Source organism: Lichenostomus cassidix, chromosome 2, assembly GCF_008360975.1.
Source record: "Lichenostomus cassidix isolate B80296 chromosome 2, HeHo_3.0, whole genome shotgun sequence".
In the NCBI taxonomy this organism is placed as follows: domain Eukaryota; kingdom Metazoa; phylum Chordata; class Aves; order Passeriformes; family Meliphagidae; genus Lichenostomus; species Lichenostomus cassidix.
Genome location: NC_139482.1, coordinates 97,314,331 through 97,326,820, shown reverse-complemented (window position 1 = coordinate 97,326,820; position 12,490 = coordinate 97,314,331). Strand labels below are relative to the sequence as shown.

General features: G+C 35.8%; 1 protein-coding gene across 3 annotated transcripts in view; it reads right to left on the bottom strand.

The window, feature by feature from the left end:
- Positions 1 to 12,490, bottom strand: part of CDH19 (cadherin 19) — a 116,019-nt gene that overhangs the window by 28,400 nt on the left and 75,129 nt on the right. For all 3 annotated transcript variants that reach the window (XM_085052466.1, XM_085052467.1, XM_085052465.1), the window contains 5 exons: positions 12,228 to 12,454; positions 8,633 to 8,927; positions 2,470 to 2,589; positions 1,669 to 1,833; positions 497 to 681 (listed from right to left, as the gene is read on the bottom strand). In XM_085052466.1, the coding sequence (XP_084908592.1) occupies positions 497 to 681; positions 1,669 to 1,833; positions 2,470 to 2,589; positions 8,633 to 8,927; positions 12,228 to 12,425 (963 nt within the window). In that variant the 5' untranslated portion in view covers positions 12,426 to 12,454. The remainder of the gene's footprint in view (positions 1 to 496; positions 682 to 1,668; positions 1,834 to 2,469; positions 2,590 to 8,632; positions 8,928 to 12,227; positions 12,455 to 12,490) is intronic.

Here is a 12,490-nt window from a genome sequence, read left to right as displayed (position 1 = left end):
AGTCGGAGCTGGGGAGCAGCGAGCTCGCAGGAGCGCGCAGCGTGGCATGAAGCTCGGCCAACAGAAGCTCTGCAGGAAATGTGGGTGAGGCAAAAGAACATACTGGACACTGTCTCTGGCCTCCCAGGGAGGTTTATTCGGGTCTTCAGGGGGGTTGCAGGGAAGGGGAAAGGGGGAGGAAAGCGGGGGAAGGGCGAAGGGGCTGGGAGCCCAAAAACAGTGACACCAGGCTGATGCTGGCATGGGCTAATGAGGGAAGGGAAAGGGGGAGAGATTGGCTCTGGAGAGCCAATCCCAGAAGGTCTGAGGGGAAGAAAGGCTATGCAACACACCAATAGACTTCTGATAAGGCAGGGTGCATATTTCAAAACAGCCAATAACATACAGAGCAGGAGAACAAAGGAAAAGCCTCATGGAAATCTGCAGAGCCACATTGCTACATTGGAATTCCTTGCAAATATTTAGAGATTTTTTTCTATAGTCTCTGACATCTCACCTTTTTTAGTAAGATAATTCCTTCTTGAGTCTCATTGTTAGTAATGATGTCAAAAACATCTGAGCTATCTCCTTCAATGAAATAGTCCATGGCTGCGTTATTCCCTATGTCGCTGTCTTCTGCGAAGACTTTGCCTACAGTGGTGCCCACGGGAGCATCTTCAGAGACCCTCATGTGGTAGAGTCCTAAAGAAACAAATACCAGAAAAGTTTAATGATTTACCACAGTTAATAACTTCTGTGGCTTGAGGCTCTCAGAGAGCTGGGAAAAGCCCCCAACTTTTACTAGGGCAATGGACATAATTTGGCATTGTGTAGATCTCGGGTGCAGGACAGGACAATCTTTCTCCTTGGGAGTCCTCTCCTCTCAGCCCTACTTCAACAGTTTATAGAGCCAAGGACAAGAGGTAATAGTTTAAACAGAAGGAGCGAAGATTTAAATTAGATATAAGAAAAAGGTTTTTTACAATGAGGGTGGTGAAACACATACACACATGTTGCCCAGAGAGATCGTGAATGCCCCATCCCTGAAAAAATTCAAGGTCAGGTTGGGTGTGGCTCTGAGCGTTGCTGCCTAGTGAAGGAAGGTTGGACCATACAACATCTAACAGTCCATGCCAACACAAATTATCCTATGATTCTATGAATGTTCAGGGTGAAAAAGCAGTGGAGGGCAGCACTTCCCAAGCGCAAAATTTTTTCCTAACAGCCCAATGAGTAGCTTCCACAACTGCAAGAGGCTCCCTGGATGGAGAGGTTCACATCTTTTGCTAAAAAGTTTATAGTATCTGTCAGAAAAGAATGAAGAGAGGAAAAGAGGAAAGAAAGTGAGTGAAAATGGTTCTAAACATCCCGTTTTCCAGATTTTAGGCTGAGGTAGTGCGACCTATAGGGAAAGCAGTTTCGTAAGTGATTTGTCTCTAAAGCCTAGTGGTAAGTAAAAACAGCAGGCCTGAAACCTTTTGAAATAATAAATTTTCTTTTCCTCTTGTGTTTTGAGCTTTTGACAGGATTTTTTTTTCCCTGTTATTTTATTTTTTTTACAGCTGTATGCTGCAGTCAAAGCATTGCCGGCTTCCAGAAAGACCTATCAACCTATCAGCAAACCCAAAAAAGCTACAGTGGATCTAGATTTCCTCAAGATTTCAATTACTGTAAGTAGCCTCTACTCACTCTGTGGAAATTTGGGTGGATTGTCATTGATGTCAGAGAGGTTGATGGTAACTGTGGCTGTTGCAGAAAGTGCCCCTCGTTGCCCAACCATATCTTTGGCTTGGATGATGACCAAATACTGATCTTTTGTTTCTCTGTCAATTTGGGAAGCCATCCTGATGACCCCTAAAAACAAAAATACAATAGCATATACGTTTCATTTTTTTCTCAACATCTGACATGGGTATAAAATGTATTACTGGACCCAGTTATGAATTTACATTCCAGACTGTACACAGCACACCTATCCTAATACCGGCAATTAGTACTCCTGGTAGCAAGTACGCTGTACGTCAAATCCATTCTTTATATTTAGAGTTCCGGGGAGGAGAATATTCTGTATATTTCCTCAATCATATATACCCATTTCTCTTGCTCAAAAATTAGGTTTTTGGTGGGATGTCACATATCTATGTCACATATCTGTCTCCAACATACAGATAGAAATACCACATAATGAATTGTGGTGCTGTTAAGGAGAAGTATTCCTAGATTAATTTATTGAATGGGATATTTAAAATTCAACTCTTTAACAAACAAGATAATTTTCTAAACAAAGTTTGGGTTTTCTGGAGAGTAAAAGTTGTGGCTTCCTATGGGAAAGAAAAAATTGCTTTTCTTTACGTCTAGCCACTGTGCAGAGATGTAAGAGTGTAGGGTGGTATCAGTTGATCTTTGTGTTGAAATCAAGATGGACAATTTTTCTTGCATCCATTTTATTAGTTTATGAATATTTTCAAGTTACAAATTCATTTTTAATACCTGTCTTTGGCTCCACAGAGAAATAAGGCTGTCCCTGAACAAGACTGTAAAGCAGACGAGCATTATTCCCATAAGAAGGATCATCACCATCTGTAGCTGTTACCTGTGTAACCGAAGTACCTCAAGGAAAAATAAAATAGATTATGTTTGTTTTCTTCTTGTATAAATTATCTCATAATTACAAGACATAAACTCTTTAAAAACCTTTTAACATACCAATTATATTAAAAACAGTCTTAAAAATTTACAGGAGCGAATGGCACCTACTAAAATTTATCATTAAAAAGGGAAAATATTTCCTCAGGAGCTATTCATATTGCTTTAAAATTTTCACTTAAAATAAAAATAAATAGTATATGATTTTTCAGCACTAAATTTATGTTGCTTAAAATACTACATATATCATGTCTATTTTCTAATGTGTGAATCGTTTCTCCTCCTCTTCTCTATTCTTCAAAGTATTTTATGGAAGTTTCCCATAAGAATAAGAAAATGCAGTCACTTTATCACCAGTAGGCTCACTGGTGATAAAGAAATTAATTGTTAACAAGCAAAGCAACCAAGAAGTACAATAAGGCTTTGATAAAATTTTTGTCCTTGAGTCTTTAATGAGCTTGTCCCAGTGCAAAACTTGTGGCAGAAATCCCAGTGCAAAAACACAGTGGAATCAAACTGCAGAGCTTGATTTCTTCTTTGATGGGAAGCTGTTTATATCCTACATAGAAGATTGACAGCAATCTCATAGCACCATCACTAATGACTGTCCTTAAAAAATATGTATATATTCGCAGTAACATCATTTTGTTAGGCGATCATTATTTTTGTCTTTTTTCCTTATCTAGATCCTGCATTAGAACATAAATATCACTTCTTGTGAGGAACAGCAGGAAATCAAGCTACTTTCTAAAAATTTCTGGCATACATTCGCATGGTTGCACCTGCTTATCAATACAGCTGTATATTTATGCTGGAGGACAAAAGAAGAAGAAGAAAAGGTGGAGTGCAAGGTGTTAGACCAGAAACACCTTTTTAATGACAAAAGCAAAGTCGACGGTTGTCTGAAATAAAACAAATATATTCATTTGTGGGTTTTCTAGCTGTTAAATAGTTTTAGTTTTTAATAGAAATGAAAAAGGCTTTCTCAAAAAAAGGAGATGATAAATTAAAGGTTTTCTTTATAAAAAAAAAAAGCATTTTCTCTCAATTTATTCAGCAGCACTTGAAGTGATTCTATAATGCATGTTATATTCTCTCAGGTGGATGGTAAACTAAACTGTTATTAATTCCCACCAAATTTTGGACCCATATGTCCTTCAAAACCTTCCTAGAATATTAAATATCTGACATTTATGTGTATTTTAGATGTTTGTATAGATGTATAAATATATATACAGATCGTATTGCTCTGGAGAAATATTAAAGATAAAATTACAGACTCATATTTAATTAGGGCACATATATGCATCAGATATAACAGAATTCTTTAAAAAGACTTAAGAGTAAATGGAATCTTCTGCTACACAACTGATAAGTTCATATCAGCTGTGATCTATGAAAATTGCTCTCAGAATCACAAAAAATTCATCCTCTAAGAAAATTTAGCATAAGAACGCAGTTGCTTTGGAAAAAAAAATAAGTGCTAGTTAGGAAGGCATCAAGAACTACAGATGATCCAACAGGTTTAGTCTGTCATTAATGCTATTTTCTACTAAACAAACTCAAGTGCCCACAGCTATGTTTAGAAATTGACTTACTTACAGCACCATATTTAGTGAATCAGAAAAAAAATCCAACACATACAGGACTTCAAAATTATCATTATGTCTTTTGTGCATCCCACACATTTAAAGGTAGATTTATTTTCTGCAGAGTTTCTAAGCAGTATAAAGAACTATTGAATCGAAATCATCATTTCCTTTTCTCTGGGACTCAAGCACACTTCTCATCTGTTAACTCTTCTAGGGTATTTCAGAATGCAGATGTAAAAAATTTATCCAGTTGGGCTCAGTGAGATGCAGGTGGTGGAAGTAATGGAAAGGTGAATAGTCAAAAAGAATCTAGTAAAGAGAGAGAGCTGACCTGGAAGGAAGAAATAAAAGATATCTTGTACTCTTAGGAGGAAGGCTATTTGTTTCTAAATTGGGGTGACAGGAGACCATGTAAAGAACAGGCTATTGTTTCTCACATTTTTTTTAGAGCAAAGATTTTGTGATAACTACATGAACCTCTGTGTTAAATATGGATTACATAACAAGCAGAAGAAAAATGTTATCCTGGCTTCAGAACACTTCCTCAGTTTTTAATTATTCACTGCCGTGAAATCTGTATTTCTTTATACATTAAACCATCAGGAAAAACAAACAATCCACCAAAACCAACCAAACAAAAACCCCAAAAAACAAATCCAAAAAACCTCAAAACCCAACTCAAGCCATTTTCAGAATGGAATCATGTTTACCTAGCATTTTTATTTGAGTGACAGAAATTGAAATATTAATATTCCGTACTCAAAAACTCCCAAAAGCCATTATTTGTAAGTACACAGTTTTGAGAAGAGTAATTGAACAGATGCAAATCATATCCTTCATATCAATCTATTAACGTATAATTGCACACATCCCCAAAAAATCAAGAGACCTCAAAACCCCAGTCCTGACATTGCAAGCATCACATGGCATAACCGGCAATTGAACGTTTTGATTAGCTTTATTTAAGGCAAACTGCTACTTTGTGTCTCTGCAGACTTGGTTTTACCCTTCTTGGGCAAAAACATAGTACAGCCATTTATAAGCTGCAGCCCATTAGGTATACTATGGGGCCCTCATATGGCAAATAGCTACTCATTTTTGTAACTAGAGCTTGAGATCTATAAAGACATTAAGTACTGATAGATTATTGCATCTGACTCTTAACCACTCCATCAGATATAGTGCATTTGTACAAGTTTAACAGCTATAAGGAAGACACTCAGTGTAAAATTGTACCAAATGCCTGAGGGCAAAGCAGACTCCTGTGTTCTCAGAAGAGAGTCCATTTGCTGACACGCTTTTCATTTACTGTGACACTTGCATATAAAACCCTAATAAAATTGAGTACTGAAGATAAAAGAGAGCTAATAAAGAATTAAAATGTATTCTAATTTGTTGGCACATTAGTATATATATTGATATTTGTAATTTACTTCAGGCAAAGTTATATGTGCCTATTTTCTGCCTTTGCTGTGGTTCTCTGAGGCGAGTGACCAGCTCTGAATTTTTCTCTACTTTCTTCCTCCATTCCAGGCAAAATATGCTCTAGCAGTGACCTGTTTTCCCAAGTATTGACTGCACTTCCTTAGAGTGTTTTCTGTGAGGAGATAATTGGGAGATGAAGCACCAGTGAGCTGAACCAATGCTAGAGAACACTGAAACAGAGCAAAGGGCAAGCGTCTCTATTGCACTTTATCACTTTATTCTGTTCTTCATCCCTTATTATGCAAGGGTATATTTTAGTTTACTGGGAGAAAAGGACTGATATAATCAACCACTATGGTATCAATACTGCAAATTTTGGTGGGTTACTCTTTCTCTCTGGTATGAGGATATAAATTTCCTTGTAAGGTTGGTTTCGAATGCACTCTGAAACAGGTTTCACCTGTCCCTACCTTGTGAGAAGCAGGTTGAGTCCCAAGAAGTACTCATGGTGTGTGGCTCAGTTTTTTCATGTTTTGGAGATGACCACTATCAAGGTGTACACTTCACTTGCATTGTTTATTCCAGACATACACATTAGTATTCCATTAGTGTCTCCATAGAAGATGTAGGTGAAAGAATGATCTCTGGAATAGCTATGGTATTAGTGTTAGAGAGGTCAAGTGTAGAAGCAGTAATGCAGCAAATATTTTAAGATCCTGGATAACCTGGATTCATGTATCGTACACTGGATGATTGTAAATCTGTGACTTTATTGATTCAGGAAGTCTGTGTCTAAGAGAGAAGGCAAACAGGGATCTTACTTCATTTTTCACCCATTCCAACAAACAGGAGATGGTGTTACTTCTGATTTTTTAACTTTTTTTTATTACGTATATTTCTATATTTCACTGTAATTTTTTTTTCATTTATAATATTACAGGAATGTCACAAGGTAAATTGCATTTTTTGCAGCTTAATTAGTCATGCTGAAGTGATATTGTGTTTTAGGAATGTAAATATATAATAGATGACACAGGAGAGTGGACAAAGGTAACTGAGCCTTTCGTTTTTAAGGTATTTCTTTATAGGAAACTCAAGTCAGCATAGAGTGAAACTTCTCATTTGTCAACCCATTACTGATAGTTTCAGGTGAGAAACAGATGTATGGCAAAAGATTACTACTGTTGTTCTTGGTCTTAAGTACCACCCTATCTGACTATTTTTTTTCCTTATAGGCATCATAAAGGCAGAAAGATAAAATGGAAGAAATTCAGGTTTTTTTACACTTATGTGAATGGTTACAAGTCTCTGTGAGTATAAAAGAAGACATAACAAATAATCAGCCATTTAAAAAAAACATTTTTATAAGAGACTAAGTGGCCTATAAACAATGCCTTACCACAGGGAAAATGAAAAGAAAGGAATGATCAAAGTCCTATATCTCTGCAATCCCAGATAATTCTAGCCAATGAACTATACCCATTTTTACTATGAACACAGAAAAAATAAAGATGCTAAGGTCCTTGACAAAACACCTATATTCTTGTCTCCAAATATGAGTGAATGAACAAGATGCAAAAGCTAGAAGAACTTTTGAACAAGTAAATGATTATGTTAGAAAAAGTTATTTGACCAAGAGGTCATCTGCAGAATTAAGTCTGTCTGCACAGAAGAAACTGGCAGAGAAGAAACAATCAGAAGTGATTTCCCAGGTAGAAGGTTCTATAAGGAGAGCCACTAGAAAGTAAATTGATCAAATGCATGTCTTTTGTAGCGATTGATGGTAGTGATGGTGAGCTGCTTCTTCCTGGCAGAAATTAGAATTCTAACCCCACTTTCGATTAAACACCAGGTATGAATATCCTTTTCTTTCAACTGCTATCCTGGCTGGTAGAAGAAGATAAAGTTTATGGTTTGCTGTCAAATATTCACTGCTTCTGCCCTTAAAGTCGAACAGATAATGCTTAATGAAATGTAGCTTTTATAATATTTTATGATAACTGATGCTGTTACATTAATGACCTCATTGATTCTTACTATTTAAAGCAGCACAATATTTGAAATTCTTTTCAATATAAATTGCAGTAGAAATAACCAAAAGATGTAGGCTTATAAATTTAAAAGATTACTGGGATCCTTTCTGTAAGATTTGAAGAATCCAGTTTTCCTTTGATTTTGAAGATAGTTATTTAAAGATATTATCTATAACATGGCTGTTTATTCCAGCTGTATTCACACCTCTGGTTTTTTGAAGGTTTTGATTTAATTCATAATATGTACATATATTATGAATGCATGCATGTATGTACACATAGATGTATATATATATACACCCATATTTGTCAGATATTGACTTTTTTTTGCATTTGTTGTATTAAGTTTCTGGATACATGACAGATCCTACTGCAGAGCTGTCTGATCATGTGAAAGCGAGAAAGAAGAGGTGCAAGGATTAAGCTGTTCCTCTTGACAGGAAAATTACAATTCATGTACTTAGGAAATCAGAAGGCAGTCCTTCACTGCATGCAATCTGATCCAAACAAGGAGAAGCTGATTGGTAGGAAAGAGGCTTGGCTGTGTTAATAGGCAGGCAATATGCAGAGAGTGAGGGTGGCCATCACATCTTCACAACTGGGTGTAGTACTCTACTTATTTCGACTGGGAATGTTACATTTTTAAACAAGTACAAATTTCAAGGCTGAACCCCTGACAGGAAAGATAAATGTCTATAGTGACTCCAAGCATGTATCCAGAATCTGTAAAAGGATGTGGATAGATGTAGGTATCTAAATATTTAAAAACTAGAGTGTTAAGTAGAGGTATTTACAACCTTCAAGTCAAGAATATACCTTTGCAAATTTCCAAACCTGTAAAATTTTGTTTCCTTTTCAATGAGAGGCAGTCTGTAAAATCTGCTATTAATATTTTATATCAACACAGCTATCCAGAAAAATCAGGAAATAAAGAGTTTGGTTCACAGCATATCATACCTTCAGGTGACATCTCTGGAACAGTGGCCACATAAGGTCCATCCAAGAACTGTGGTGCATTGTCATTGATATCTCGAACCTTGATGATAAATTCTGATTCAGGTTCAACAGGAAGCTGAGTGCTCCTGTTAATTGCTTGTGCTCTTAGAATGTGAAAAGCTTTCTTTTCTCGATCCAGCTTTTGTGTTACATAAATTTTGCCGTTATATTCATCGATGACAAAAATGCTTCCAGCTCCCTCCCCAGTCAAAATGTATTCTAAGTTGCCATCCTGCTTGTCTAAATCTGATTTCACCTGAAAGTAAAAAAGAGAAAAAATTTATTCACACTTTGGGAAGAATAAAGTTTTGAAATATTCATTTTATGCCTTGTTTTGATTCTACAGTGAACCTTATCACTAATGAGCCTTTTTGGACACTAACATTTGAAAGAAGGTACTGTCACATTTTCAGCCAGCCATTTTAATTTTAAAGTATTTAAAAATATTTTATTTTAAAGTACTGATATAACAGACTATTAAATGCAGGATAAACCTGAAAAGAGATGCTTCAGCTGCTTTGAAGTGAAGGGAATGCATCTAAGTACCTACTTTAGTTCATTGCTTTATAGTTTGGCTCCCCTAAAATTCTTCTGAAAACAATACAAAGGTCATTAAACATTATCTAATTTTTTTATTATTGCAGATGACCTGTGTACTTTGTATTTTTTTTCTCTGTAATGCTAAGTGTAAATGTGCGCAACAGTGATGTTCTGTTTCTGTTGAAATATTAAGGAGGTGAAAAGACATTCTGTGTTGTAAGTCTGTATTATTTATTCTGAAATAAATTGATAGACATTTTCCATTTCCTTCCAGGATGATCTACATCCTCTGTTGTATTGCTCAGATGAACTTGATGGTGATGATTCCTTTGATGAAGCTGAGCTTTGGAGACAATTTTGGCCCAGCTGCATTTGTTCATGACAACAAAATGGTTCTGTTAATGTTAGCAATATATAATAGAGCAATATTTTAAGAGCAATAACTTAATTTCCTAACATGTCAGGCATCCACAGTTGAATTTTATGGGAACAGCAATTTCTATCATGTAATTAATTCTCTATTTTTTCTCCACTTATTTTGGTTTTAAAGCAAATGATATTAAACTCTCTAAGAGCCTGGATAATTGAAAAAAACAAGGTTAAAAAAATATTATTCAAACTTGCTTCTCTTATGAAACAACATGTTTAAAATGCAAATAATATGTCTAACTGTTGACTTTAATTATCTATTTTTCTTATGAATATTGACCCTAAAGGTCACTGCAGATTATGAGACCACAGAACAGGAAAGAAGTAACTATGGGGTATAAAGGACCCATTTCCCTATTGGATCCCCTCAAATATTTTGTAATAATTTCAGAATTTGTAAAAATAATTTTAAATTTTCTTTGGAAGAATGTCTATACCTTTCAGGATTTTCATAATGTGTAATTGTCTGCATGCATCAGATGGATGCTTTATTCAGAATGTAACAGGTACACTGCTCTGTGATATGAGAAGTGGTTTTGAGTTCCTTCTCTGAGTTCTGTAAAGGTATTTAAGGCCTAAAATATTCAGAGTTAATTATCCTTACCAGTACAAAAGACAGAATTTTCAGGTCTAAGAGAATTTAGAACCATTTAAAATATGAACAACTAAGACTTCAACATAAGTAGTGGTGTGCTAAACATGAGGCGTTTTACCCTCTTTACAAGTGGTATGGTCAAACTCATTTTAACAACTTCCAAATTTGGCATCTGGCTAAGGGATAGCACAGATTCTTTGTTACCCATACATCTGGATTTCCTTACCATGAAACCCAGAGGGGTGAGGTTATCTATATCTGGATCTTTAGAGTAACATGGGGCTGAGATGTGACCACTGAGTGCATCAAACCCTTAGGGTCTGGAAGCATGCCATGGACTGGCTGTTCAGCCATAACCTGTGTTTCGCAATTTCACTCAGAATCATTTATCCACAAAAGACTCCATGACCTTGAACGTGTTAAGTGAGAGGTCTCTTACAGATGACATTTGCTGAGAAAGCATAGCAAATGTTCTCAGTTTACTTGTTTTTTTTAGGCTGGGCACAAAAATGAATGGTCTTATCTTTAAAAATGAGAACTGAGAACAAGAATTTTTGTGCTCGTTCTCATGTATCTGCCATTGCAGCGCTGATGAACTCATTTACTTTTCTTAATCTTGAAAATGGAAAAGGAGTCATGAGTCATTGTTAAATGAAATTTGAAGATTTGGTTCTGACTGTAAAAAGATTTTGATATGAAATAGTGATTTAAAAACAGAGACTGTCTACCTTTGTATTTTCGTTGATGTAGTTTTCTTCAGGGCCTTAATTACTAAAAAGTCATGTGTTGATCATAGACTACCACTTCATTTGCTGAAAGCAGCGCATATTCTACTCAATAAAAAGACACAAGTAAATATGTCTGATTAGACAATGTTTACACTGCAATATATTAACAATAATTTTCAGTAAAATCCCCAGTTATCCTGTGAGAAAAAAAAAAGGTGAGCTCATGAAAATACATGACATTTATAAAATTTCTTTGCAGGAAACTGTTTTCAAGGTATTGGAAAAGTAATAATAATTTAAAAAAATAGAAAGTACGTCTTCACTTGTTCTTTCGGAAGTGAGACATCACACTTCTACAGTAGTTACTTTGAAAGGGCTGTGAAAAAGTAATTAATGAATTTTGAGCACTTCACCCTTTGGGCCCAATTAAATTTTAGTGCTAGTTAATTAGCAGTTAAACTTATTTTGGTTCATTCATCTAAAAAGGGCCTTAAAGAAAAGAAAACTAGATCTCAAGATTAAAATCATTTCTAGCATACAAGAATAAATAATAATAATAAATATAATAATAATGATAAGCAGAGAGAGAAGGGGGCAGATAAACCTTCATTAAGACAATTATCTTAAAGCACATTTTTAAAGGAGGGTGAAAAATAATTGCTCGTTGTGCTGAACCTACGTTAATCTAATGAACCATGCAGATTCCTGTAGTTTCTCAGTGGTAAAAGGATTTAGTATTAATCAGCTTCATTAAAAATTAATGAGGGGTAAATCAGCTGCTACTTAGTGTAATAGAAAATCATGCTAAATACTGTTTGTAAACTACACTACACTCAGTGTGGTTGCTTTGATGCAGTGCCAAAAATAGCAAAAGCAAATTGCCAGATGTTGATAAATGAATACTTCACTTTCATTCAGAAGAAAGAAAGAAAGGAACTTTTCAGCTTTATACCTTCATCTGCTGTGTATGGAACTAATTTTAATAACAGCATGCATGTGAAGTTTCCTTGACAGCAGTCCTTGGTGAAGGAAGGTCCTTGGTACTGCCATGGCTTACAGCTCTCGGACTTCTCTGACCTTGGGTGAGGTCATAGGAAAGGAGAGATGTAGCACTGCCTAATTACAGCTTCCTGATCTCCTCCTTCTATGTTTGTTGCCATTTCCATGTCACTGGAGATGTTTGGTCTTCCAAGTCAGGGTAGAAACTACTAATCAGCATCGTAAATCTAACATTGCACTGTCCTTGAATCATTACTTATCATACCTGTCCAATATACACAGGATCCCGTGAAATCTGTTCCTCAGTTACAAAAATAGGCTCCCACAGCCAGCCACGTTTCACTCTTTGAGCTGCTGTGAAAGACTGAACTGTGTTTTGAATGCTGGAGTTCAGTGTGCTGGGAGAGCAAGGCCAAAGTTGAACCAGCATCACCATGAGATGTAGCAATGCAGAGAAATTCATGCTGAACCCTTCTTTCAGTCAATCTTAATCTGTGAAAGATGAAAACAAAAAGAAAGTAAACTTTG